Source organism: Medicago sativa, chromosome 5 (genome assembly GCF_051527215.1).
Source record: "Medicago sativa cultivar Bolivia chromosome 5, Bolivia_mono, whole genome shotgun sequence".
In the NCBI taxonomy this organism is placed as follows: Eukaryota; Viridiplantae; Streptophyta; class Magnoliopsida; order Fabales; family Fabaceae; genus Medicago; species Medicago sativa.
The window spans coordinates 14,953,180-14,980,239 of NC_140753.1; the positions used below are offsets into that span (position 1 = coordinate 14,953,180).

At 33.5% G+C, this 27,060-nt stretch overlaps 3 protein-coding genes and 1 pseudogene across 7 annotated transcripts; 1 reads left to right on the forward strand and 3 right to left on the reverse strand.

The window, feature by feature from the left end:
• Positions 1-5,843, reverse strand: LOC146920407 (WAT1-related protein At4g19185-like). Its single transcript, XM_085713839.1, has 8 exons — positions 5,563-5,843; positions 5,236-5,455; positions 2,728-2,790; positions 2,505-2,621; positions 2,101-2,386; positions 1,819-1,974; positions 912-1,063; positions 1-414 (listed from the first exon to the last, which is right to left on the reverse strand). The coding sequence occupies exons 2-8, from the start codon at positions 5,424-5,426 to the stop codon at positions 225-227; spliced, it is 1,155 nt and encodes a 384-aa protein (XP_085569965.1). The 5' UTR covers positions 5,427-5,455; positions 5,563-5,843; the 3' UTR covers positions 1-224.
• Positions 5,844-9,061: 3,218 nt separating this feature from the next.
• On the reverse strand, positions 9,062-13,128 carry LOC146920408 (phosphoribosylamine--glycine ligase-like). 4 transcript variants are annotated; one of them, XR_015011775.1, is made up of 6 exons: positions 12,956-13,128; positions 12,360-12,620; positions 11,762-12,132; positions 10,520-11,050; positions 9,447-10,074; positions 9,062-9,196 (listed from the first exon to the last, which is right to left on the reverse strand). XR_015011775.1 is itself a non-coding variant. In XM_085713841.1 (5 exons), the coding sequence occupies exons 2-5, from the start codon at positions 12,610-12,612 to the stop codon at positions 9,658-9,660; spliced, it is 1,572 nt and encodes a 523-aa protein (XP_085569967.1). In that variant the 5' UTR covers positions 12,613-12,620; positions 12,956-13,128; the 3' UTR covers positions 9,233-9,657. The 4 variants fall into 4 exon arrangements, 2 of the variants coding, with proteins under 2 accessions (XP_085569967.1, XP_085569966.1); XR_015011774.1 differs by having other exon boundaries at positions 11,762-12,135; XM_085713841.1 differs by lacking the exon at positions 9,062-9,196 and having other exon boundaries at positions 9,233-10,074.
• A 2,985-nt stretch (positions 13,129-16,113) lies between these two features.
• Positions 16,114-20,855, reverse strand: LOC146920409 (WAT1-related protein At4g19185-like). Its single transcript, XM_085713842.1, has 7 exons — positions 20,407-20,855; positions 19,313-19,375; positions 19,101-19,217; positions 18,414-18,699; positions 17,740-17,895; positions 17,137-17,288; positions 16,114-16,720 (listed from the first exon to the last, which is right to left on the reverse strand). Exons 1-7 carry the CDS (start codon positions 20,589-20,591, stop codon positions 16,522-16,524), a joined length of 1,158 nt encoding a protein of 385 aa, XP_085569968.1. The 5' UTR covers positions 20,592-20,855; the 3' UTR covers positions 16,114-16,521.
• Positions 20,856-23,384: 2,529 nt separating this feature from the next.
• LOC146920410 (WAT1-related protein At4g19185-like) lies at positions 23,385-26,945 on the forward strand (annotated as a pseudogene). Its single transcript, XR_015011776.1, has 7 exons — positions 23,385-23,689; positions 24,047-24,163; positions 24,375-24,660; positions 24,768-24,853; positions 25,213-25,282; positions 25,790-25,948; positions 26,412-26,945. The product of XR_015011776.1 is annotated as a WAT1-related protein At4g19185-like (transcript).
• The last annotated feature ends 115 nt before the right edge of the window (positions 26,946-27,060 follow it).

A 27,060-nucleotide genomic window follows, 5' to 3' on the forward strand; every position in this document is an offset into this window, starting at 1 on the left:
TTTATTCCATCAGGTTAATCCTCAAATGGTTTTATATTTTTAATTTTTCAACAAAATCCTTGTTATTAATTACAACATTTTCTTACCACAAAGTTTATCTAAACTAGTCCGTGAATTGCACAGGTTTATATCCAATTTATCAATTAATGTGACAGCAGTAACAGATTGAAGAACCATGACAAAACTTTTTTTTACAAGGCATTGATAATTTGTAATTCATTTCCTTAATCAGCTGCTGACTTTGGACTTGCAGATAGACTAGAGGACCCTGAAAAAATTTGACCTATCTTGTCATGGATGAGTGGTTCAGCTTCCCATCCATGAGGAACAACTCCAACTGTTGCATGTCTTTCTCTATATGATCCCCAAGTAACCGTATATAGACCAGCAATGATAAATGATCCTCCTATGATGCTGTTGTCACATGGATAAAAATGACGTAAGAATAATAAGAAACTTCTAAATAAAAATAATTTCAAAATGCATACTACAAAAAAGAGGATGAACTTCTTCATCAAGTAATGACATTTTGATATAAGGGGAGGCTTCTAATATGGTCTAATGGTGGATTTCATGGACTGACTTGCTACAATGCTACATCATGTTTCATTTGTGTTGTTATCAGATTGCAATAATATTAACTTTTCTTCATAGCAACAAAAAATTGGATTAACTTGCTATATCAACTATCAAGTTAACTTCAACTGTCCACCATTGAACCTCCCTTTTCTAAAAGGTTCATATTAGACGCGCCCTTTGTAAAGTCCTAACCAGTAAAATTGTTTCAGAAAATGAAGTGGTAGATTGCAGTTTTCCACATTTTGTTAATGTTAGATTTTGTAGCAATTTATTCCAGTTAGCATAGAGAATGCATGAATCAATAAATGGAAGTAAAAGGAGGTATACTATACCTGCCCAAGTAAATTGGACTTCCGAGGAACATCCGAGACAGTAGGGCAGAAAAGGCAGGTTGAAGTGGATTGTATAGGGCAACCAAAGCTGGCCCTAATATCTTGTTACACCACGTAATGAGTCCATAGTTAAGGGCAGATGCAATAATTCCCTGAACAAAATAAATGAAAATATTTGTTGAAATCTACACGTTAAAAAACCACCAAAATAATCTAAACGAGGTAAAATCTATCAGAATATTTGCAAGAACATCGGATACTCTTCAATCTTTTCCCTCCATTTAACAATCTTGCATCACAGGACAAAGCATGCAACTGAGTCGTAGCAGAAAAATCTCATCTTACTCTATACTACTGTCACTCCAAGGTAGAAACTTTTTCGTGGCTTTTGTCAATAAGGGCAACGGCGAGTTCAGTTGCTTCGGCAACAACGTGTCCTTTCTATGGTTCATACAAATGAGATGATATCACACTAGCATTTGGTTTTGCGCAATCGGAAGAAGACTCAAGAACCAACATTTCAAATTTAGTATGGAGATAGAAAATAGGAACAGCATCAAGTAATGCCAATATTTAAAACTCCAGCATTTGGTTTTGAGCCAAATAATTTACAAATAGTTAAAAAATTTATACCAACAGTCAATCAAAAATAAAACCATTGTTAAAACTTTGAAAAGTAAAACAAACTAGCAAAAAACTTTGACTCCTACATCATTATGTGAGAATGACTTACTTTACCAAACAGTCAATAATTGATAGCTGATATGTTGCAATTAATTAAAATGGACAACATTTTGAAGACAACTCCGGCAATTTAATATAGTAATATAATATGGACCAAAATCATAAGCAATTACTGATAAAGGTTCCTGAAATCGGAGACTGATTTTAAATTTCGGTAACTCACAGCATAAATAACAGCAAGTATTTCTGAAGATGTCAAACTCCAGTCAGTTGACTCATTAGTCATTAAAAACGACACTGCCACCATCAAAGCAGCTCCGAAGAAGTATGAATATGCTGTGACAGATAAGTTTGCAGGATATTTTTTTAATACTGGTGCCTGAAAATAATTAACGGTGATAAATTAAATGCACCAACCATACACAAACTGAAGACCACTAAAGTGTTCGCTGACGCTGTAATTAATAACTAATTAATTTAATAGATATAGTAAAAAGATGCATACTTGTATGGCTAGAAAAGCAGCCATACACATGCAGTTCCCTATCAAGCACAGAACCCCAAGATGAAAATGGTCAAACCCAAGATCCAGTAAACCACCGACAAACCATCCAGAAGGTTCGGGCTGACCTCGCGCACTAATTTCATTACGTGCTACATGATCAATTTCTGAATACCCTATCACAATTGGACCGCGAAACAAAACCATCAAAATGGCACCAGAAACACAGATAAGTGTTCCTAGAACCTTTGCCAAACCTTCATATCTGAGCAAGTTCACTCTTTCTGTACTGCATTAAAAAGTTCATTAAGGTATGTATTACTGTATGTCCTGGTTTATCCGTATAAGTTTATTAATAATTCACATAGTGCAATTTGTGTTTGTGTTTTATGATACACAAAACTGACCCCATAATTACAGCGAACAAAAATGTAAAGACTGGAATGGCAGGCTGTGTGGCAGCAGCATAAGTTGGATTTGTATAGCTTAAACCAATGAGAAACAGAAGCTGGTTGCCAAATATCCTGGTCATGAATCACAAAGCAAAAATGCCACAGCAGTCAATAAAAAGATTCTCTCACTCGTATGTGAAGGAAATAGGAACTAAGTGACTAGTATAAAAAACCTCACCCAGTTAATCCAAGAAAGAAGAATGATGTCAGGAGGTTCTTAGTAATGGGCGGTCGTGTTCGTCTTCAGCCATCATGGTATGATCAAAAATACTCTTACAACGTTAGAAAAGTGAACAATGCAATCAGACTTAGAGGGCACAAAGAAGTTGTAAGTTAAATTTTATTTCTAAAGTTTGAATATGCAGATTGTAGCATAATTAAATGTACATAGCAGGTATTGGCCTATGCTGCTAACAATCAAACTAGTCAACCACATATATACAGAGTAGTTAATAGCGGCGCTATAGCGGCCAATAGCGGCCGCGCGGTGCGGTGCGGTACCGGACCGCTATGCAATAAGCCATGGCGTAGCGTTGAGATAGCGGCGCAATAGCGGCCGCAACACTGCATAGCGGTTTTGCAGTCTAGCACCGCTATTTCATTTTACGTGAAAATACAAGATTCTCCTTGGTTTTAAAAAAAAACAAGGGTATTTTTGTCATTTTTGTCAAACCCTAATAACTTCATTTTCTCTCTTCCTTCTTTCATTCTTTACGGCGCCTTTCATCTTCTCACCCCAAAACGCATTTCTCTCAAAAAACGGACGATTTGTACATCTTCTCACCGTAAAACGCCGTCGTCGCACCGTCATCCGCCGTCGTTCCTTACCGCCGCCGTTCCTCAGGTTTGTAACTTCTTGACCTCGTGTTTGCTCTCTTCTAAAAATCTTCCTCTCTGTTTTGTTCATAAACATATCACAAACATCCTCTGTTTTGTTCATCCTCTATTCTGCTCTCTGTTTCCTTATTTTTGTTGTTTTTGTGGACAACACAGTCATGGCAGCATCAGCTTCTGGTGTTCAATCAAACTCTGTGTCTGTTGACTCATGTGCTCAAAGACATAAACGGACCGGTGATAATCTCGACATTGCTTGGCAATTTAATATCATTGGAAGGATTTGAATGATAAGAAAAAGATTTACTGTGATTTCTGTGATAAGGTCAGCAATGGAGGAATTAGTAGAGCAAGAAGACACCAATTGGGAATTACGGGTGATGTAAAATTATGTCGTAAAAGTTATGAAATAGCGGTCATAGCGCTAGGCGCTATCCCGCTATAGCATTTTTGGGGTCGGCCACTACGCGCCGCTATCCGCTATTAACTACTATGCATATATATCATAAAAGTGGAAGTCTGAAAGCACTGGGCACAAACAAACAATAATATTAGAACAAGATTTTTTAAATAATAATGAATAACATCAAACTAAAGGTGGTCAGACCGGCTCCCAGGTGAAAATTGGTCATTGGCAAAAAATCAGTGGATACTTCGCACCAATAATATGGTTTTTCAAAAAGAAAAAAAACTAATGTGAAAAGGAATAAACAACATCATAAAATATAGTAAGGGAATATATCATATTCTAAAATAACAAATAATTAATACTCTCATTCATATTCTAAAATAACAAATAATCTGATACAAAGAAATGTTCCAAACCGGAACATAATATGAGACCTAGGGAATATTCTCATACTATCCCACACCCTAATCTTAAAAAAATTGTAGGTCATAAAACCCATAATCATAACATTTGTGTTATTTGACATCAAAATACAGATACATATGTATTTATCTCTAAAGTTTAGCCATCACTTGCTTTTGATCTTATATAACTTACACACTGTTAGATCAATCATTGATAAACATTACCATAGGAGACCCAGCTAAGTGGGTTAGTTTCTGATTATTGAAAGAGGGTAGTTATATGTTATGTTTCTTATATATTTGAGTAATAAATGGGAAGTTATGGGAAAAGGAAAGTTGTGGGAAAAGGGAAGTTGGTTATTTGGACTAAGATTTGGGAGGGAGAGATCCAAGCTCTCTAAAACTTGGAAGTGAATCAATGTAACAAACTTGTTCTGAATTGGCCCAAGGTTCAGTCCTTCGTTATCTTCAGACCCATTTCACAAAGACCTTATCCAACGGAACCACTTCCCAACCTTGAATCCTCTCCAATGGCTCCATTAGTAATGCCTCCCAACGGCCACCGGATCCAGGCATTGATAGGCGCCATTCGCCCCTCCATCACTCTCCAACGGCTCCTCTTTGGCACCTCTAAATACCATTCTTCACAGCAATGCAAGGTACACAATTTTTTCCATCTAAAACCTCTCACTTTTCACTTTCTTATTGACTTAAAAGTTGGAATGTTTGCAGGTACCACCCCCAACATCCATCTTGACAAAACACTGTTCAAGCTCGGCCAATCATCTTGATCACCTAAGATCAATACTGACTTTTGACTTTTGTCTATTTGTTCTTACTCATAAATTCTGTTTTCTTCTATACTTACTCAGTCAGATTATCAGAGTCTTACAGAACCAAATAAAAATTCAAATTTTATAAAAGAAGGATTAAAAATAAGGCAACGGATTTCAATCACATCCAAACCCAGATAAATAAAACAACAAAAGAGTACATTTTTATAACAAAAATTCAAAAGGGAAAGGAAAAAGGAACATACTTTTCACGAATATAAGCAATAGGAGCAAGGATAGAAAGGGCAAGTAGATCTCTGTAGAGGCAAAAAACCAACTGATTAACCCCAACATTAAGGGCTACTTTGGTAATAACATGGTAGCCACCATTGAATAACTGCACCATTGCCATAGCCAAATGGGCTTTCCATGTGTCACTTCCCATTGCTGTTGCCATTGAAAAACACCGAATTTCTAGCTTGATTTCTGAAATTGAAACACAAAGATGAATTTTTTGGTAACATGATAGAGAAATAGAGAGGAAATGAATTGTTAATTGGGTTGGTGATGGTTGAAGGGAACAGATACCAAACCTGATGGTTCCTTTCCTTCGTGTTAAAGTCACAAAACAAGATTAACAAGCTCTGATTTGGTGATGCAAAACTATGAGGCAAAAATAAGAAAAATTCTTTATGAAAACTTAAAAATCACGGATTCATTCACATTAATTATTATTATTATTATTATTATTATTATTATTATTATTATTATTATTATTATTATTATTATGCACCTTGGTTATATCGGTGAAGGAAGCAAGCAGAGGGTATGGGATATATGCAAGGCCATATACAAGCTATGGGCGACACTCTTTTCAACATTTAATTTAATGATTATTATTTTATTAAATTGAATGAAATCAATTTGAATCTCATCACTTTAGAATGGAATCCATTTTTAAACGTGTGATCTATATTGATTTTATTCAATAAATATTAATAGTTGTGAACTTAACTTAGTCAATCGAAAAAGACATTCTATAATATTTATAGAGGTCGTTTATGAACTTTAAACACTTCACTCATTTATTTAAAGGTGAATTTTTAGTAATTATCCTACTCGACAAAAAAATCTTAAAGATTGTTCCTAGTACACATCATGATATTTTTTAGTTAAATAAAAGGGTAATAGTCATTTTAGACCCTGAAATGTGTAATAAGTAGCCACAATAATTATTCAATATGCTGAAATTCCAAAATAATACTCTCTCCGTTTCAAAATGAGTGTCGTTTTAGGTGTTTACACACATATTAAGAAATGCAATGATTAAGAGAAAGAGAATGGTTATTTTACCAAATTATTCTTATTAACCATTGGTTAGTTTTAAAAGTAATACTTTGGAAGTAGTGTGCAGAGTATTAATTAGAGGGTACAACTCAAAAGAAAAAGTTATTATTGCATTGGAAACTGAAAGCGACACTCATTTTGAAACAAATTTTTTTGGCTAAAGCGACACTCATTTTGAAACGGAGGGAGTATATGATTGTGCACTTCGCTAGTCAAAATAGTCTCTAACGTTAAAATAGTTTTTCAGTGCTAATATTAACTCTGTACATATAAAGACTAATATGACAATAAATAAATATTTATATTGACTAATATGGATACTGGGGGATTGATAACATACTATTTTGACTAATATAGTGTAGAATCATAAACTATTTTTAAATTTCGATACATTAAAAGATTATTATGGATGTTTATTATACATTCAGAGATCAAAATGACTATTACCTCTTTAACAACTCTTTGAATTATTTTATTTTTTCTAGGAGCTCTTGATTTTCTAGAAGAGAAATTAATGTAGTGGTCTATGAGTTAGTTAAAATGACTTTATTTTTCTAACGACAAATATTAGTATGCAATAGTTAGCATGTTAGTAAGTTTTTATTTTTTGAAAGAAGCATGTTAGTAAGTTATATAAAGTTAATACATCTATGATGTGAGGTGACATCTATAATAGTTTTGTATCTATACTATAAATAAAGAGAATAAAGATTTTTGGCAGACATTTTGTTATTCAAATTATATTTTTAAACAAATTTTTGTATATAATATTATATTGTTGTTGTTATTAAAAAATATAATTTTTTTTGTTATATTTGTTATATTGTTGTTTTTTTTTAACAAGCCAAAATGAAGTATATTACCACTACAAATGTAATTGTTATAGCACAAGGAGTGCTAAACAATCACAAAAAGAACAAGGTCCTGTCAAATTTACAAAGTTTTCAGTCGATACCCATACATACCAAAGGGCTCAACCACCAATTATGAGCAGCAAAGCTAAAAACAACATTACTAGCTTTTAACCACCACAATGAAGATGATTTTACTTTGTCTAACATTTGTGGTAAAGAGCTCTGCTTATTTCTAAAAATTCTGTCATTCCATTCATTCCATGAGACCGCAATACATTGAAGCCAAATCAAATGGAATAAAGATCTACGGGATTTCGAGCAACCTGCATAATGAATAAACTGCAAAAAATGGTCTGAAATATGTTGAGGGTCAACACCTTTAACCCCTAGCCAATCCCTCACCAATGGCCACAAGGCACCAAAAATTTGGGCAAGACAAAAACAAGTGATTCACATTTTCAACATGCCCACAACCAGTAACACATAACCGCCCCTCCATAGGAATGATACCGCGGTTTGCCAAATTTTCTTTCGTAGGTAAACGGTCCCTCAGAAGTCGCCAAGCAAGAATAGAGACTTTGAGAGGAACCTGTTTATGCCAAATTAACTCCATAGATGGATGCAACTGAGGCTGTTCCTGTGATGTCAGCATGTCATACACACCACAGACTGAATACCCGCCTCCATGATCCGGTAATCACAACCATCTATCAAAAAGATTTAAAAATAAATATGGTTTGTTGAGTTTGTTACATTTGAAAGTCACAAATATTTATACTTATAATTTTAATTTATATAAAATAACGTTGATAATCTATACGTTTTAGCGGAACGTCTGTCTTTCCGTTAGTTGAAAATAATACATGTTTAGCTCTTAGAAAGTAAAAATTTATATAAAATAACGTTGATAATCTATACGTTTTAGCGGAACGTCTGTCTTTCCGTTAGTTGAAAATAATGCATGTTTAACTCTTAGAAAGTAGAAAATACCACTTTCAACATGATATGAAGGTTGAAGAGTTTAATTGATTTAAGTTAAGAGATAATAGTTGAAAGTCTCGAGTTTAAATAAAAAGAAGAAGTAAATATTACTCTAATCTTAAGAGTTTTCAAAAAACACTTTTGGCATTAAAAAAAAAACTTTGCAACATGATAATTTTATATTGGCTTGTTCATTTAACCAATGCCTAAGAGCATCTGTTAGAAAAAGTGTGTTAAAATGATGTTGCTAGCATTGCTTTGTTATTAATAACTCACTCATTTTGTCATCCAAAAAACAACACCAAAGTAATATTATGTTGAAAATCTCTTAATAAACTCAGTCACATGGAATGGAAAATGGAGGGAATATTATGTAGAGGGTTTAAGACTGAATATGTGCTACTAACAAATCTTTATCCCTTAACAAATTAATAACTAATAATTTTCCTTGTAAAAAAACATGTTTCACCACTAATCAGGTGTTGTGTTTTGGAGTGTTGATGCTACTGGTGACCAAGCGTAGGACCAAGATTTCGATATTCAGTGAAGATTTATCCTTCCTTTACTTGCTTCCACCAATCATTTTCAATGCCGGAGGAAGCATGATTAGAATCCTTCTCTACCCCTTCATTAATTCATATTTTATTTGTACATTTCCAAATGCCATGTCATTTCCAAGTCAAGAAACAACTCTTAAAATCTCACTATTGTAAATCTGTTTAGACTTGGGAGTCCTTTGGGGTAATTATTTCATTCTGTCAAGATCATACTGTAAGTATGTAAGGCAACCCTTTTGAGTTTCAACTTGTTTTAATATCACTCTGAACCTCTCATAACAGTTTCTTTCACCGTCAATTACTTAATCCGTATAATATGAAAAGAATAAATACTCATATTGTTACTTCTGTATGGGTCTTTCTGCTCTTTAATAGGGTTAGTGTAGCATAAATGAATATAACAAAAACGCAGTTCAATGTCAACTTCTTTAGGTATCTTTATGCTCTTTAATAGGGTTGGCATAGATAACCCAGGCATAAAAGATCACCTAGGTGAGACAGTTTTTGTTTAAAATCAATCTGTATACAAAAACGCAGTTCAATGTCAACTTCTCTAGGTATCTTTATGCTCTTTAATAGGGTTGGCATAGATAACCCAGGCATAAAAGATCACCTAGGTGAGACAGTTTTTGTTTAAAATCAATCTGTATACAAAAACGCAGTTCAATGTCAACTTCTCTAGGTATCTTTATGCTCTTTAATAGGGTTGGCATAGATAACCCAGGCATAAAAGATCACCTAGGTGAGACAGTTTTTGTTTAAAATCAATCTGTATCACTCTCAATCTAATCATCTTTTCTCCTATCAATTCTGTTATACAAAAAAATAAATTACAAGATTCATCAACTATGGATTACCCTCACTTATATTGGAGATGCTCTAGGTTTGTAATCCAATTAACTGTTATTGATTGTTGAGCAATGCCTATTACTGACCTTGTCACAGTAGTTTACACCTTTGACGCATGTTGTTTCTGAGGAAGGGCTCTCCAACCAATATCCCGACGATAGAAGCCCCCTGGCCAGTTCACATTCTCAACAGCTTGATAAGCTCGATTACATGCCTCTTCGAGATCATTTCCCTTTGCTGTAACCCCAAGAACACGGCCCCCAGTTGCAATAAATCTTTCTTCAGAATCTGAAGCAGTTCCAGCATGGAATATCTTGATATCTGGAGCAACACGCTCAGCTTCTTCAAGGTTTTCAATTATAGTTCCCTTCTCATATGATCCGGGATATCCTTTACTTGCCATTACCACAACCATTGCCGATCCAGGAGACCAGTCCAGTGATACACCACTCAACTCTCCCCTGCAAGCAGCAAGCAGAACTTGCACCAAATCAGACTCCAACCGAACCATCAAGACCTGTGTAAAATTTCAAAAGGAAAAATTAAGTTATAATAGCTTCAATTTAGTAACAAAAATTTCAAAATGTCAAAGAATATAAGATGAAAGTTGTGAAAGTGTCGGATATCAATTTGTTTAATAGCAGAAATATCAATTGTCATAAACATGTAATTTGAAAACCAAAACAAAGAAAAGTGAACAATCACAAGCATTATAGACATCAAAGTTACTTAAAACATTTTTAAAAGAACAAAAGGGCAAAAGAATTATAAAGCGAGATTGTGACACACCAACATATCTTAACTACTGACTGTGCTCCATGCATATATGATAACTATAGAATCCTAATACAATTTGTGTCATCGATGCCTTATAAGTTCTAGACTTTAACAATGTATTTCAATTTTCACGGATGAAGTAATAACTATGTACGATAGAAACTGCAATTTATGACTTAACTGACCTGGCACTCTGGATCACCAAATCGCACATTATACTCAATTAACTTAGGCATGCCAGACTTTTTCTCAATCATAAGCCCAGCATACAAAACACCAACAAACTTACGACCTTCTGCTGACATTCCTTTTACTGTTGGCATGATAATAGAATCCATTACTATAGATTGAAGTTCCTTGGTTAAAATAGGAGCGGGAGAGTATGCACCCATGCCACCAGTATTTGGCCCTGTATCACCATCACCAACTCTCTTATGGTCCTGAGCTGATTCTAGTGGAATTGCAGTTTCTCCATCAACCAATGCAAAAAATGAGGCTTCTTCTCCTTCTAGAAATTCCTCAACAATGACGCGACAACCTGCAGAACCAAAATCACCCTTCACCAGCATTGAATCAACTGCTTCATATGCTTCTTCAAGTGTCATGGCAACGGTAACTCCTTTTCCAGCAGCCAGTCCATCGGCTTTGATAACAATTGGTGCTCCTTCTTCTTGAATATATTGCCTTGCTGCGGATGGGTCTGTAAACGTTTTGTACTGCACTAATAAGTCCATTATAAGTAAACACTATGGCAAAAACCTGGGAGGAAAACAGACAAACAGGAAGGACAGGGAAGAACACCATATACATGGAATAAAGAGAACAAATAAGGACAAAACATGATGATTCCATTAGTTATATGCATCATTTCTCAAAACTATATTCCAACCTGACTAATAAAAATATTAAGAGACATGACTAGTAGACAAGTACAACTCTCTTAAGAAAATTCTGCCAGCATTACAATTACAAATACTAGACAGTTTTAATTGAACCTTGTAGGGCCTGTTTGGACCGACTTATCACAACTTATCTACTGACATAATCACTTGTGAGACTATTTGGGAGAGCTCATAGAAACAACTAATGACATGTGTGTAAGCTATTTTCAGCTTATTTTCATAAACTCTCCAAGATGGCTTACGAAAACAACTTATAGCTTATATGAAAACAATTTGACTTTATTCTATCTTTTATTACAGAAATAGTTTATACATAAAACTTACATGATAAACTCTTACGATATAAGTACTCAACTAAGTTGTTTATACAAACATGGTCCTAGTACTGAACAAAATTAAGGGAAGAGAAGTAATGAATTTGTTATGAAGATACAATACATGAAGAAAACACACAAAAATATCATTCCAATTAAACAAGGGTCAATCGTTGATATGTTTGGTGAGATTCAGAACAAGAAGACAGACCTTAGCAGTTGGAATATCATACTTGTCACACAAATGCTTCATGAAATTCTTAGAACCTTCTAGAGCAGCAGCTTCTGCAGATGGACCAAAAGTCGGAATTCCAGCCTTAACTAAATAATTTGAAAGACCTGCAACAAGCGGGGCTTCAGGTCCCACAACAACTAGTCCCACGCCCCATTTCCGGCAAAATGACTCTACAGCTGCACCATCACAAACATCAAGGTCTGAGATGCAAGTCGCATTTCCTGAGCTGGCGATTCCTGCATTGCCAGGAGCACAGAATACAGTATCACAGGACGGTGACCGTTGTAACGCATAGCAAAGTGCATGTTCACGTCCTCCTCCACCAATAACCAGAACAACCATCCTTTCTTCTTAGGAATAAGCACAAAAAAAAACACACACACACACAGTACATGCAATAAAGTTAGTATACAATTCATATTCATGTCATATAAGACATTTAATCTTTTTCACTTCGAATTCACAACAAAAAGAGATTGATTTCTATGCACTGGCAGTGTAAACCTTTTTGGTTTTACATGTACTGATGTATATTCAAAAGGAATTAAAAAGATTGAGCAAGTAGAATGCTTACTTGAATTGTTGCTTGTCTCAACAGCAACAGAAGCTGATGAATCTGAACTCTGAGCAAAACATTTGAAAACACTTTGGAATGATCGTGAGCTAAAGCTATGATGAGTGAAGCTTAAATTCAAGGTTTTTAATAAATGGGTAGAGGAATTTTGGAAAGTAAAGTGGTTTCTGAACCCAAACGGGTTAGAAACTTGATGGTTAATGCATGGATGAAGATTGAAAGAAGTTCCAACATTGAAGGTGGTGCAAGACATTCTGCTACCTGTTTCAAAATTAAACAGTTTTAGAAGATGAAGTAGCGGAATCAGAGTAACGAGAATCAATGGGAATCGTAATTAGTGTCGCAACAAAGCAAAATCAGAGAATAATAAATAGAAAGCGAAAAAGGATTAGGGTTTAGGATTTGCACGAACAGAGAACTTGGAATAAAATAAATAACTTAAGTTTGAAAACCCAAAGAATTTAGTTTTGAATGAATTCACGCTAAACACAAACCAGAAAACACTAATCCCAAATGCAGACAAAAAAAAAATCATAGCTTTCTTACTCAAATCGAACACAGTCCACGGCGAAAGAGATGAAGAATCGAAAACTTACTTGATTGGATTGCTCTTGAAGAAGACACGCGAGCGGAAGGAAAGAGATGAAGCGGCCAAAAATGGAACGTGCGTGTGAGCGATTGGATGGGTCTTGAAGAAGATGCTTCTTTCTGGGTTGGTTTGAGGATGAATACGTGAACTGCTTATGGGTTTTGAGTGACTGAGCAAGATGAAAGGGTTTTGAATTAAATTGAAATTTTTATACATCCCAAATGAAAGGGTTTTGAGTCATTTTTTACGTGAACTGCTTATATAAAATATCGTTTATAATTTACACGCCGCAATAAAAAGAGCAGAAAGACAGACACGTGAGTACCAACTTTTTGCTAGTATAATATAATGTCCATAACAACTGAAATAAACTTATATCGTCTTGTTAAATTAATTTCTAAAATATCTCTACAAATTACTATTTGACAATTTTTTTTTGCGTAAACTAGATATCCTCCACACGCAACTGCGATGACGAATCTATCAAGACATGTGGCACTCAAACAGGTGTCAAACTCTTCTAAAGAGTTTAACGTCGTTGCATTTCCAAGGTGAGCAATTCTTGCCCAGACACAAACCCAAATAAAAAATATTTGGACACACATACATAAATGGAGAGAATTAAAAGAAAAAGAAATTAGTCTCATCATTTTTATTTATCTTTAAATTTTTCTTATCTATGTGTGTGTGCCTAAGTCATTTTTATTTATGTTTGTGACCATGTTAGACTTTCTCTCTCAAGGTTGGATTCAAATACAAAACCTTGGTTAAACTAAAAGAGATCTACGTCATCTCATCTAAGCGTTTTTGGGCAACTATTTGAAATCTCTTGATTGAATGCACGTAAAAAAAATTGCATTTGCTATGTATAGGAATTAAATTCTTTGGAGAAATATTTAAGGAACTAACTTAAAAAGTTTCCCTATGTTTTTTGTAAGGGTAAAGTTGCATTATGTTGTGATTTGATTGGATGTATGCGTAAAAATAAATGTTTATCGTAACTCGTGAATGCATTAAATCTAAAAAAACATTACTTTGAAGTTGGAAGTTTACCTTCGAAGGGTTGTCGATGAGAGGACTTTCATTCCCTTTTTTTAGCTCTTGACCTTTTATTTTCAGAAAATCTGAGGGTACTTTTTTGAGGTCTAATCTAAGCATGTTAACTTATCTATATCTATAAATTATAATATAATATAAGCTTAATTAGCCATTCCGCTGAATCATTTCAACTTCTTTAACACTTGGGTCAAGTTATCAATACACTCATATTGCACATAAACAAGTGTCACAGAAAACATCATTTTAGTTGAAGTAACACCAATGACCTTAACTAACGAAGATATATTTATTAGTTTTGTACGTACTATTAATGAGAAAAATAATGTGAAAAATGTTCAAAAGTGTGATGGCAACTGAATTTGTGTAGAATATATATTTTAAGTCGTTAGAGTAGTCATCATTTATATGCCAGTAAACATATTGATCATATTGCATTATCTTTATCATATGATGCATTTCGATTCTTAAACCTTTTTGAGATCTTGTAGACTATATGCATTGTAAACATACATGATATTAGCAAAGCTATCCACATTCCACACGAGGATTTTTTATATAGTCAGAAAAATACTTCATTATCAAATGTCATGTTTTCGTCTTCTCTTCGATGCACAAGAGACCAATGTATGGATCACCTGCCGACGTTTCTGCTAACTCGTGGCTGTGAAATCCAAAACATTCCAGTCTTCACCACTTTTCATACTCTACCTCAACATTTGGAGAACTCCAAATATAGAAAACCTTTTATCTGGAAATGGAGGGCTCTACTAGGATTTCTGTTGTTTTTGGATTTCCAAACTGTTAAATTTGGATTTCCAAATTCTGTTAATCTACCGAAGTTGTTACTAGGTTGAGTCACGACCAGGTCGCTCTCTTTAAGACGTTTCGTGGCACTACCCAAAGTTGTGCAAGGTAGACTATCAACCACGCCGCCTCCAGGATAAAACAAGCCCAGCTACAACTGTTCGATTAACTACTGCACAGTAGAAAAATCGTTCGAGAATTACACCTTCACAATATGGCTCAATCGTTTGATCGAAGCCACTCGATACGGTACGTAACCGCTCTATTTGAAACCGTTCAAATTAATATGGTATTATTACCATTCTATTATGGTGCTGAGACCACTCAAATATGGTGTTACCACCATTCTAACTTCTCCAAAACATGAATATGGCACTACGACCACTCAAATATGGTGATACCACCATTTCTCCTTAAAAATAATATATATACTGTTAAGATCATTCTTTAATATGATCTTAATAGTACTCTATATTCCGAAGAATCATATATTATCAAAGGGAATATGAACTTAAGACCAAGGGACTATGGTCTTAAGAACACTCTTAATACCGAAGGGACAGAAAGGAGTAGAAGCAGAAGAACGATTTGTTAAAATCGAAAGGGAGAAGAGAGAAAACCGCACAGGAAGCATCAACTGTGAGATTTTGGTGTAAAGAATCAAATGGGGCGAGCTCTCCTTTTATAGGGAGAGTTTGTAACAAAAAACGAGTGACTTGGGGATTAAGTCTGCTTAATCCTTAAGCAAACGCGTTTTGTTTCTTAATTGGATATATCCGAAAGTTTCTGGATATGCTTTTGGATCGGGTCGGATCGTAACAAATTATTTGTTACGCGTGGCGCTTACGGATAATGATTAAATTAATTAATTAATTAATTTAACATTTTCAAGTGACAAAAAAAAATATATCAATTTTTTTTAAGCGTTCACCCGTTCACAAAATTGGGTACCCCAAGGGCACACCCTTGGAGGTCACTTTTCCCATATATAAACACTTACTAGTTGGGGTGACCCTTCAATGTGGGACATTTTTAAGTCACACCCACACACTAGTTTTTTCATAGTGTTTTTCTTTCCAATTTTCTTCACTAGAATTAACTAGTGTTCCAACAATTTCTGTAGAGGGAGATGATGGTATTGCACCTAGTACCAAGAAAGTCGAGACAAGGGCTTATTGAGCAACGCCTAAGTAAATTTTCTGAAGTTGAGTAATTTGTTTTGGATAAAAATGAACTGAAACAGAAAGATAAAAATGGGTAACACCATAGGAAAAGAAATTGAAATGCAGACAAAGCTACACATTATGACGAGGAAGCAAGTTGGTTCCTTTAGGTAGTTGTAATATTGCATTTGGCAGTAACCTAAAAAATAATATTGCATTTACAAATCAACATCGACAATTTGTCCAAAAAAACATCGATACAGACTTCGTGAAACAGATTTAGCAGTCAAAGAATCACACCACCGAAACCAATTTTTACAAGGGATTTACATTTTGAGGAAGAGGGTGAGTCTTTGCGCAATGAGAAATTTGGTATCTTAGATTAAAAAAATAATGACAAAGTTGGTGTAGTGATCTGGAAGTCACACGTTCAAATTCTGAAAACAATTTCTCTGCTGTGGTAAGGCTGTGTATATTTACTCTTTCCAGACTCCACTTGCTGGAAGCCTCGTACACCTTTATTGTCATTCTTTGATTTACTTTTTAATCATACGATTTTTGTGTATGATGATGCGCTGGAGGACCCCGGAAATATATGATCTCTTTGGTGTGCACTTTTTTCATGAATAAGTGGTTCAGAGACCCAAGAGCCATGGGAAGTAATTTCAACAATTCCCTTTTTTTCTTTATAAGATGCCCAGGTAACAATGTAAAGACCAGCTATGATCAAAGATCCCCCTATGATACTGTTGTCACATGGATTATAAAAATAAGTACAATAACAAATTTCTTGATAACATAATTTCAGAATGCAAGCTATAGAAAGAGGAAGAACTTCATTAAGTTTAACTAAATAAGACACAAGGCTAACCCAATAGTAAGGCTGCTAAAGCCCTCTCTTTAGGCTCACCAACAATATAATGTTTTTCATTAGATTTTATAAACAAAAAGGCCTCATATACAGAGAGAAAAATACCCCGTATATTAAAACTTGTTTTAGGCTTCACTTACTATTAAAAATTATTGGACCGTACCAAATAAGACATCTTATTAAGTCTTATCTTAGCACAATTTGTTTCAACTTGGTGAGTAAGTTTGTAGCTATATAGTCAAATTAAAATAGAATGAATGAATCAATAACTGGAACTAAAAAGAGCTGTACCTTCCCAAGTAAATTGGACTTCCAAGAAAAATCTGAGACAATAGGGCAGAAAATCCAGGTTGAAGTGGATTGTAAAGGGAAACTAAAGCCGGCCCCAATATCTTGTTGCACCAACTAATGACTGCATAGTTAAAGGCAGATGCAATAGTTCCCTATACAAATAAGGAAAATATGTCACAATCCAAATGTTGAAAATCCACCAAAATAATCTATTTGTACCTTTTTCCTTAAATATAAGACCCTTTTCAAATTACTAGATAGACTCCTACTTAATACTATTATATTTCTTAGAAGATGAGATGTCAGAGTTGAAAACTTCCCAACAGAAAATGGTATTTTAGAAACATCTAGGCACATCAGATGTATTAAATATACTATCTACTTTTCTTAATGCTATGTGATGATTGATAGAAGTAAACTAGAACATGCCTTATAACCTGCAAATGTTTTGCAGGATCTTGTTTAGTGATTTTGACGATTTTTTTTGCCACCAAAAACTAGCCAAGCAAGACAGTGGCCAAAAATGTATCAAATAATCTACATAAGAAATCGCTAATAAGGGTTCAAGATATTGGAGATTGATTTAAAATCATAGTGACTCACAGCATAAACAACAGCAAGTATTTCTGATTGTGTCAAAGTCCAGTCACTTGACAAATCAGTCATGAATAACGAGACTACTGCCATTAGTGCAACTCCAAAGAAGAATGAATATGCTGTTACAGATAGATTTGCAGGATACTTTTTTAATACAGGCGCCTGAAAATAGTCAATGAAAAGAAATTAAACTTGCTGATGATATCACAAATAGAAAAACCAAAGAGATCACAAAGGAAGACCTATGAGAAGCATGGTTATCAAATATGAGAAGCATTGCTATTTAAAGATTCAAGCCATATATCAAATGATGTTGGTTATACAAAGTTGACAAAAACAAGTGGTTTACTACACTAAGGTTAGATAGTGATTCATTAGAATTAATCGAGATTCATCATAGCGAATTGGGATTTGAGATGAGATTCATGTCCAAATAACCAGAGATTTGTTTTGATTGAGTAAAAATTAGCGTCAAATCGAGATATGACTCACATGTACCATAAAACACTGATAACTATGCTAAGAAGGCTCAATGTGAAACCATTAAAGAAGACCTTGATCTAATTCTAAACCATTGGAATTTCTGTGGAAATGATAATTCCTGATAAGAAGTATTATCAAAAGGGGTCACTTAATGAATTAAAATTTTCATCGAATTGATATAACAAAAAGGTATATACCAGAATGGTTAGGAAAGCAGCCATGCACATAGTGTTCCCAATCAAGAACACAACTCCAAGTTCAAAATTATCTAATCCAAGACCCTGTAAACCACCGATCAACCATCCAGAAGGCTCTGGCTGACCACCAACACTTATGTCATTCTGTGGTATAACGACCAGTTCAGTATATCCTATCAACGACGGACCACGATACAAAACCATCAGTACAGCACCCGAGACACATATAAGAGTTCCTCCAACCTTTGCCAGACCGTCAGAACTCTTCAAGTTCACTCTTTCTACACTGCATACATAATAAGTTTATTAAGCTATGCTGTTACTTTGAAGCTATTTGTATCGACTTACTTGAGCTTATTCACTGACATAAGCACTTGTTCGGATGTTTGAAAGAGCTTATAGAAACAGCTTATGACATGTCCATAAGCAAACAGTTTGACTTTATTCTATCTTTTGTTATAGAAATATCATATGCATAAGCGCTTAATTAGACGGTTTATCCGAACATGGCCTTTTTGTATAAGTGTATTGGATTAATTTTATTGATGTGCACATTTCTGTACTGCGGTTATGAATGTGCATTTTTGCCTATGGTTTCTTGAAAAACATTAACTACTGATGAAAATAAATTTGAAATCGATATAACAAGACTCGAAATATAAATCGGTAAGAGTGAAATTTAATTACCCGATGATTACAGCAAAGAGGAAGGTAAAGACAGGAATAGCAGGTTGTAACGCAGCGGCATAAGTTGGATTAGTATAACTTAAACCAATAAGAAACAGGAGCTGGTTTCCAAATATCCTGATCATAAATCAACAAGAAAAAAACATCAATAAAACACTACCATTCATATATAAGAAAAAATAGGAAATAAGTGGTTATAGCAAGGACCTTACCCAGTTAATCCAAGAAAGAAGAATGACATCAATAGCTTCTTAGTAATGGGTGGCCTTGTCTGTCTGCAGTCACAATGTTTAATTAGGATACTTGCATAAAAAGTAAAGTGAACAGTGTCCTAATTCCTAATTCCTAAACATTGATTTTTGTTGCCAGTGAAAAAAACTTCGATTATTTTTGTTGACTAATAAGGCAAAAATCATTTCAAGGTGAAAATCCAATTCTGCTTTTTGAGTGTGTAGCTTAATTAAATTACAACGTAACTTTGTTTGATATATTATTGAGATTTTCAGTAATATTTTCTCCATCCCTTGATGAATGACATATTTGTAAAAAAATATATTCAAAAACAAATGTGACCTTCAATTTTCGAAAAACCCATCGTGATACCAAACATGTAGTCTCGTCCCACTTTACGTGTCGCATTTGCAAATGAAAAAATTGTCTCAAAAAGATTGTCATTTTAGTTTCCTATGTAACTTTAATTGCTTATTTTCCATTAACACTTTATAATTAATGTTATGTGCATTACTCACAAGTTATTATTCTCCATTTTGCTTTTATCATAATAGAAATACACATATATTTATTTTTGAGGACGGTTGTTTGAGGACAAACAAAGCTCTAAGTTGGGAAGAGTTGATAAGTGTCAAATTATTGTTATTTTTTATAACATTGATCGACTTGTATCGCAAGAAATCTATCATAAAAACCCTCAATTTGATATGATTATCATTTGTATTAGTAATTTGTGCCAGAAAGCTGTTACGTCCAATTTCTATACATTTCTATAGGTTAAAGAGAATGACTACACCAATGCGGAGTAGAGGCAGGCAAGCACACGAGCCAGAAGCTACGTCATAACCACGTCGGGAGAAAACACGATCCACCAGGTTCAGTTTATCATTTTTTTTTTTTTAATTTGTGTGAAATGATCAAATGAAACAAATGTTGTGTGACAAACCAAATATTTAAGGTAACAGTAAATATTTAAAATTGTACCATAAGATTAATTTGGTAAAATTACCATTGAAAAAATAGATTGGAAATATAAACAGGCAGAAAAGGAAAGAATTAAAAGAGTATGGCTTACCTTTCTTTGAAGAAAGCAATGGGAGAAATAATGAAGAGAGCAAGGAGATCCCTATAGAAGCAGAAGACAAGTTGGTTGACTCCAACATTAAGAGCAACTTTGGTGATGACATGGTAGCCACCATATAATAACTGCACCAAAGCCATGCCCATATGAGCCTTCCACGTGTCACCTCCCATTGCCATCACAACTATCTATCTATCTTCCTCTCTGCACCTCCCAAGTCCCAAAACAGACAATATGATTGGTTTGTTGAAACAGAAGTTGTTTTTGTTTTTGTTTTTGAGCTTTAATTCTGACTTAGGTGCTTGATTTTGATCAACTTTTTCTGGCTTCACAACACAAAAACCAAAATAAATCTCATCATATCTGTGGTCATTGACTTTATGACGTGGTTGTTGTTGCTTGCCAAAATGAAGTAAAACTTCTTTTTCTTTTTGACGAAAAATGAATTAAAACTTAAAAATACGTAAATTTCAATTATTGAACTGACACATCAATTTGACAGATAGCTGAAGAAAAAGACAATAAATTAAACACATATTTCTCATACATTTTTAGTTTTTTTGATAAAATTCTCATACTTTTTTTTTTTTTGTCAAGTATTCCCTCCCTCCCATAATACTTGACATAGTTGACTTTATACGCATGCCAATACATAATTTTGAGCTTAAATATCTTGAATAATATATTAGAAAAAATTATGAAAATTTGATATTTTGAAAATACTTATCGAGACAAATCTAACGACATCTTATATGATATTATTTATCTTTGTATATTAGTAGAAAAATACGGTCAAAGTAAGTTAGGTCAAGATTGCACATTTTCAAATAGGTCATCTATTGCGGGACGGAGGGAGTAGTATAGTATATAATTTTTTTTTAAAATAAATAAGTCTAGAGATGATAATATATTGACGCAGTCTTCAAAAATAAATGAGGGAGTAGACTAAAATGGTAGCTAAGATTGCTTTGATGATAACAACACAGCCTCCAATGGATTGGTCTATTTGGTAACACCCAAAAAAGAGTTTATAGCTGATAGCTTATAAGTTCGTCTGACAAAAAAAAGCTCTGTTTGGTAACGTTTTTTTACAACGAGCTTATAGCTTATTTCAGGAGCTTATAAGCTATTTTTCAGAAGCTACTTCAAGTAGCGTTTGAGCTTATAGCTTATAGCGTCTCATTTTTAATTTCAGTTTTACCCTTACTATTTTAATTAAAATCCACTTTTACCCTTAATAATAATAATATGGGTAGTGTTAACTTGTGCCCTTAGGGCACATGTTAAGAAATCCAAAAAAAAAAAAATTCCCTTAAACTTTGTGCATTCAATTCATTAAAACATTAAAGATTAAATTTAATGCACGCATTCCAATACAATATTTCTACATTTGGCTTCTAAACTTGTGCCTCAAGGGCACAAATTAATATTTCCCTAATAATATTACTTATATAATTTAAAACAAAATGAGGCTATTACCTTAACGTACAACATCAAGTGGGCACTTCAAATTAATATATGATTTTTTTATAGCAATTTCTTTTTCTAAAAAAAATGTTATCGTTGCATATATATACAACTTGTCCCTTCAATATATATATGCATCTTTGTTTTTTTCCTTTAGAACTTTTTTTTTTTTTATCTTATGGGTATATTATTTTGTATTTTGATTTAAAATAAAACTTTACACTTTAATTTTTTATAAAGTATAAAAACTGAAATGAAAAATAATCCAAAATAAAATTTTAGGAAAAAAAAAGAAACTAATTTAATAATATATAAATACTTAAATTACCAATTTTTTTTTTAAAAAACAAGAATTTTTCAAATATCTAAAATACTATTAGTTAATATAGATTTTATTACGAATCAGGAATGTCCTTTTATGTCATTTTATATTTATCAGCTAGTTGAACCGCTAATTTTACCAAACACTTTAATTAGCTTATCAGCTATAAGTCACCAGCTATCCGCTATAAGCTATCAGTCACTAGCTATCAGCTATAAACTATCAGCTAGCTTATAAGTTATTCGCTGTTTTTACCAAACAGAGCCTAAGTGTTTGAAATCATTTTACAATTAAGCTCCGATGCTACTTCTTTGAGCCACATTGAGGAAATGTTGATCCCAACAAACAATTTTTTTTGAGAAAATTTACTATGAGACCTACCACTATTCATCATATTCATCATATGTTTTGTTATTTAATCGTAATAAATTGATCTTTTACTTTTTTTCGTACCACTTAGGTACTTTATGTTAATTAATTATAATAAGTTTGTCTTTCACGTTTTTCTTTTCTAATTAAGTATTTTAAGTTATTTAACCATAACAATTTGAGGTATTTTGGATTTTAAAAATGCCAAGTTATTCAAAGTTTAAAAGTTACAATTAAATAACTTAAAAGACTTAAACGTTACGATAAATACTTAAAGGACTAACTTATTACAAGTAAATAACTTAAATGACGTAAGTGGCATTAAAAAAAATTAAAAGACTAATTTATTATAATTAAATAAGTTAAATGACTTTTGGTGCAATTTGCAAATAAGTCCCTTTATAAATTTTCTAATAAACCCTTTACACATTAACTACACTACCAACTTAGGCCAAAGATCTTTCGCAAACATGATAAAATAATGGATATGGGAGAACAAAGCTAACAAAGCCTAACACACACTTTGCAACTTACTTTTTTTTATTAGTAAAAATTCACAAATCACACCAAATTTATATAGAACCCACATACTTTGATAGGACAATATAAATTATAATCAATCAAAAATGGTATGTATTAAAAGTGTTGTTAGCACTCCTCATCGAATGGAATAATGTATTAGATTAGATAGAAGTGTTTGTTTAATTTATTCATTTTTACAGCTATGGAAGCACCAGTGATCAAACTTTTGTCTGTCTGATGAATAATTAATATTACCACGTTTAATTCATTTCCTAACAACAACCACATCAAAAGTCAAAGGCCCCAAAACAAGATCAATGTTTTAATGTTTTGTTTTGTGAAACCAGAAAGTTGATAAAAATGAAGCATCTGAGTCATACATAATCAGAATAGATAGATAGATAGATAGAATAGTTGTGAGTTGTGATGGCAGTGGGGGGTGACCTATGGAAGGCCCATTGTACAGCTATTCAATGGTGGTTACCATGTCATTACTAAGGTGGCCCTTAATGCTTGAGTCAACCAATTAGTCTTCTGCTTCTATAGGGATCTCCTTGCTCTCTTTATTCTTTCTCCCATCGCTTTCTTCAATGAAAGGCAAGCCATCCTTTTCTTCCATCCTTCAATCAACTATCTCTATATTTCATATTAGAGAAATTGTATTTGTAAAACCATTTTGTAACTATTTCTGGACAACTCTCTCATACTTACGTTACATTGTGTTCTTATTCTATCTATTATTTTTTCCCTCTTTTGTTTTTAAGTTGTTTGTACAACTATCTTTACTCTTCACATTATAAAAATTATCATGCACCGTCCACATTCTGCAAATATTGAGCTTGAAGTTGTTGACTAAATTCTATCATTTAGTATTATTAATTTCTATTATATACAAATGTTAGTGTTCTTTTATTGATGCTTGTGATGTTTTCTTGTTGTTGATTTTATGATCAGAATATTTGGCAACCAGCTGTTGTTTCTTATCGGTTTAGGTTATACGAATCCAACTTACGCCGCTGCCTTACAGCCTGCCGATCCTGTCTTTACCTTTCTGCTTGCTGTGATCATGGGGTCAGCTTCACTCTTATCAATTTCCACTCGGTCTTTTAAGTATTTCTTATAAATGTATCAAAAAAATAATAGTAATTATTAGTCCATCTTTTCTAGAACACATAGGCACAAATGCACATTCATAATTGTACTGCAGATCCATAAAATTATTCCAATACACTTATAATAGAGTAATAACATAGTTTAGTAAATAGTAATCTTATGTATGCAGTGTAGAAAGAGTGAATTTGCAGAGTTTTGAAGGTCTGGCAAAGGTTGGAGGGACTGTTATATGTGTTTCAGGTGCCATATTTATGGTTTTGTATCGCGGTCCATCGTTGATAGGATATACAGAGCCAGTGATTATACCACAGAATGAAATAATTTTCAGTGGTCAGCCAGAGCCTTCTGGATGGTTGATTACTGGTTTACAGAATCTTGGATTGGACAATTTTGAGCTTGGAGTTGTGTTCTTGATAGGCAACTGCACGTGCATGGCTGCTTTCTAAGCCATTCAGGTATCTATCTTTTTTGCTATATCCATTAAATGATTATTTTTTGTAATTCATCAAGTAACTGTTGATATCATTAGCAAGTTTAATTAATTTTCATTAATAATTTTCAGGCTCCGGTACTAAAAAAGTATCCTGCATATCTATCTGTGACAGCATATTCATTCTTCTTTGGAGTTGTACTAATGGCGATAGTCTCGTTATTCACAGTGGCGGAGCCCTTCATGGGCTGAGGTGGGCCACGGCCCACCCCAAAAATTAAAAAATCAACGATTATAGTTCTACTTTGCGAGATTTTATACAATTTTGTGTCGGTTTTAGGTTTCGGTTGATCCAAATTCCCGTAAAGTGGTGTAGTGGCTCACCCAAAAAATTTAAATAATTCAATTATAAATCTATTTTGCGAGATTTTATACAATTTTATGTCGATTTTAGGTTTTGGTTGATCCAAAAATAAAACTCTTTTACGCGGTAAATTTGCACATGAAATAATTGGTCACTTGAATGAATAAAAAATAATTTGGCCCACCCCCAGAATATTTTCTAGCTCCGCCACTGGTTATTCATGACTGATTTGTCAAGTGACTGGATTTTGACACAATCAGAAATACTTGCTGTTGTTTATGCTGTGAGTTACTATGACTTATATCTAATTTCATGAACTATATACTTATTAGCCATTGCTTCTGTAGATCATTTTGCCCATTTCACTTCATGGAACTATTATGGGCATTGTCTTGCTAGGTTAATTTTAGAGGAAAAAAAATCCTCAAAATGACTAAAAAAAATTCTGTGAACAGGCAACAAGGCAAGTTCTAGTTTATTTCTATCAATCAAGCAAGCATGCATATTAATAAGAGTGTCACTACAACAAAATTGAGATCTAATAACACTTGAAAATTATTACTAAATCAAGAGAAATGTTACTGATTAAATTTAGTAACATTTGAACAATTGTTAGGTAAAGCCACTGATTAAATTTAGTAACATGTTACTGAAAAATGTATTTTGGTGATACAACTTCATTTTTTTTCTAAAGGATGAAAATATTGATATTATTATATACTTTTATCTTCTGATAATTATAGTGATTTTTTAACATGTGGATTGTGACATATTTTCCTTATTTGTTCAGGGAATTATTACATCTGCCTTTAGTTATGCAGTCATGACTTGGAGGCTGGAGCAACAAGATATTAGGGCCAACTCTGGTTGCCCTTTACGTTCCACTTCAACCTGGATTTGCTGCCATATTGTCTCAGATATTCCTTGGAAGTCCAATTTACTTGGGAAGGTATAGTATTGTATAGTATAGTATATCTCCTTTTACTTCCAGTTATTCATTAATTCATGCACTCTATTCTAACTTGACTAAATGGCCACAAAACTATTCACCAAGTTCAAACAGATTGCGCTAGATTGGACGTAATAAGAGACTTAATTAAGTGTGTATAGCATAAACCCTTATAATATAAAAAATGTTTATGTGTAAGCTATTTCTATAACAAAATATAAGCTATAAGTTGTTTTCATAAGCTCTGGAGAGCTTATGAAAATAAGTTGAAAACAACTTGTCGACATGTCATTAGCTGGTTCCATAAGTTCACAAGTCCTTATATATTGGTAGATAACCTCAAATCAGACAATCTAAACAAATTCTTAATCAAGTTCTTTCTCTTTCTATAGCATGCATTCTGAAATTATGTTATTAAGAAATTTCTTACTATTCTTAACTTTTATAATCCATGTGACAAAAGTATCATAGGGGGGTCTTTGATCATTGCTGGACTTTATACTGTTATCTGGGCATCTTTTAAACAAAAGACAGGCAACTGTTGGAATTACTTCTCATGACTCTTGCATCTCTGAACCACTTATTATTCATGACCAAAGTGCACACCATAGAGGTCATATATTTTCGGGGTCCTCCGGCGCATCCCTAAACCCAAAATCATATGATTGAAATATGAATCATAGAATGTCGATAAAGGACGGCCTAGTGTACGAGCCTTCAACCAAGCGAGTGGAGTCTGGGAAAAGTAAACGTACACAGTCTTATCTCTACAAGCAGAGAGGTTGTTTTTATAATTTGAATGTGTGACTTCTAGATCACAAGACACCAACCTTATCATTGTGCAAAGATTCACCCTCTAAATCATAATGTAAATGCCTTGTAAAAGACTGGTTCTGTGAGTGTAATCATTAACCTGTAAATCTGTGTTGAATGTTGTTTTAGAAAAAACTGTCCATGTTAATTGTTAAATGCAGTTTACTTTTTTGAGGTTGTTGAATGCAATGTTACAAATGAGTGACCCATCTTGCTTCCTCATCATAATTGTTGAATGCAATGTTACAAATGAGTGTCCATGTTAATTGTTAAATGCAGTTTACTTTTTTGAGGTTGAG

What these genes read in the sequence shown, in the direction of transcription:
- LOC146920408 (XM_085713840.1), bottom strand. Translation starts at nt 12,612, where the DNA reads ATGTCTTGCACCACCTTCAATGTTGGAACTTCTTTCAATCTTCATCCA. An exon ending in TGAGACAAGCAACAATTCAA is followed by an intron (nt 12,136 to 12,359) that starts GTAAGCATTCTA and finishes CTTATTCCTAAG; the next exon opens with AAGAAAGGATGGTTGTTCTG. An exon ending in ATGATATTCCAACTGCTAAG is followed by an intron (nt 11,051 to 11,761) that starts GTCTGTCTTCTT and finishes TTATTAGTGCAG; the next exon opens with TACAAAACGTTTACAGACCC.
- LOC146920407 (XM_085713839.1), bottom strand. Translation starts at nt 5,426, where the DNA reads ATGGCAACAGCAATGGGAAGTGACACATGGAAAGCCCATTTGGCTATG. An exon ending in TTCTTTCTTGGATTAACTGG is followed by an intron (nt 2,622 to 2,727) that starts GTGAGGTTTTTT and finishes ATTCATGACCAG; the next exon opens with GATATTTGGCAACCAGCTTC. An exon ending in CTGCTTTTCTAGCCATACAA is followed by an intron (nt 1,975 to 2,100) that starts GTATGCATCTTT and finishes AATTATTTTCAG; the next exon opens with GCACCAGTATTAAAAAAATA.
- LOC146920409 (XM_085713842.1), bottom strand. Translation starts at nt 20,591, where the DNA reads ATGGCAATGGGAGGTGACACGTGGAAGGCTCATATGGGCATGGCTTTG. An exon ending in CTGCTTTCCTAACCATTCTG is followed by an intron (nt 17,896 to 18,413) that starts GTATATACCTTT and finishes GACTATTTTCAG; the next exon opens with GCGCCTGTATTAAAAAAGTA. An exon ending in AGTCCAATTTACTTGGGAAG is followed by an intron (nt 16,721 to 17,136) that starts GTACAGCTCTTT and finishes ATGTGACAACAG; the next exon opens with TATCATAGGGGGATCTTTGA.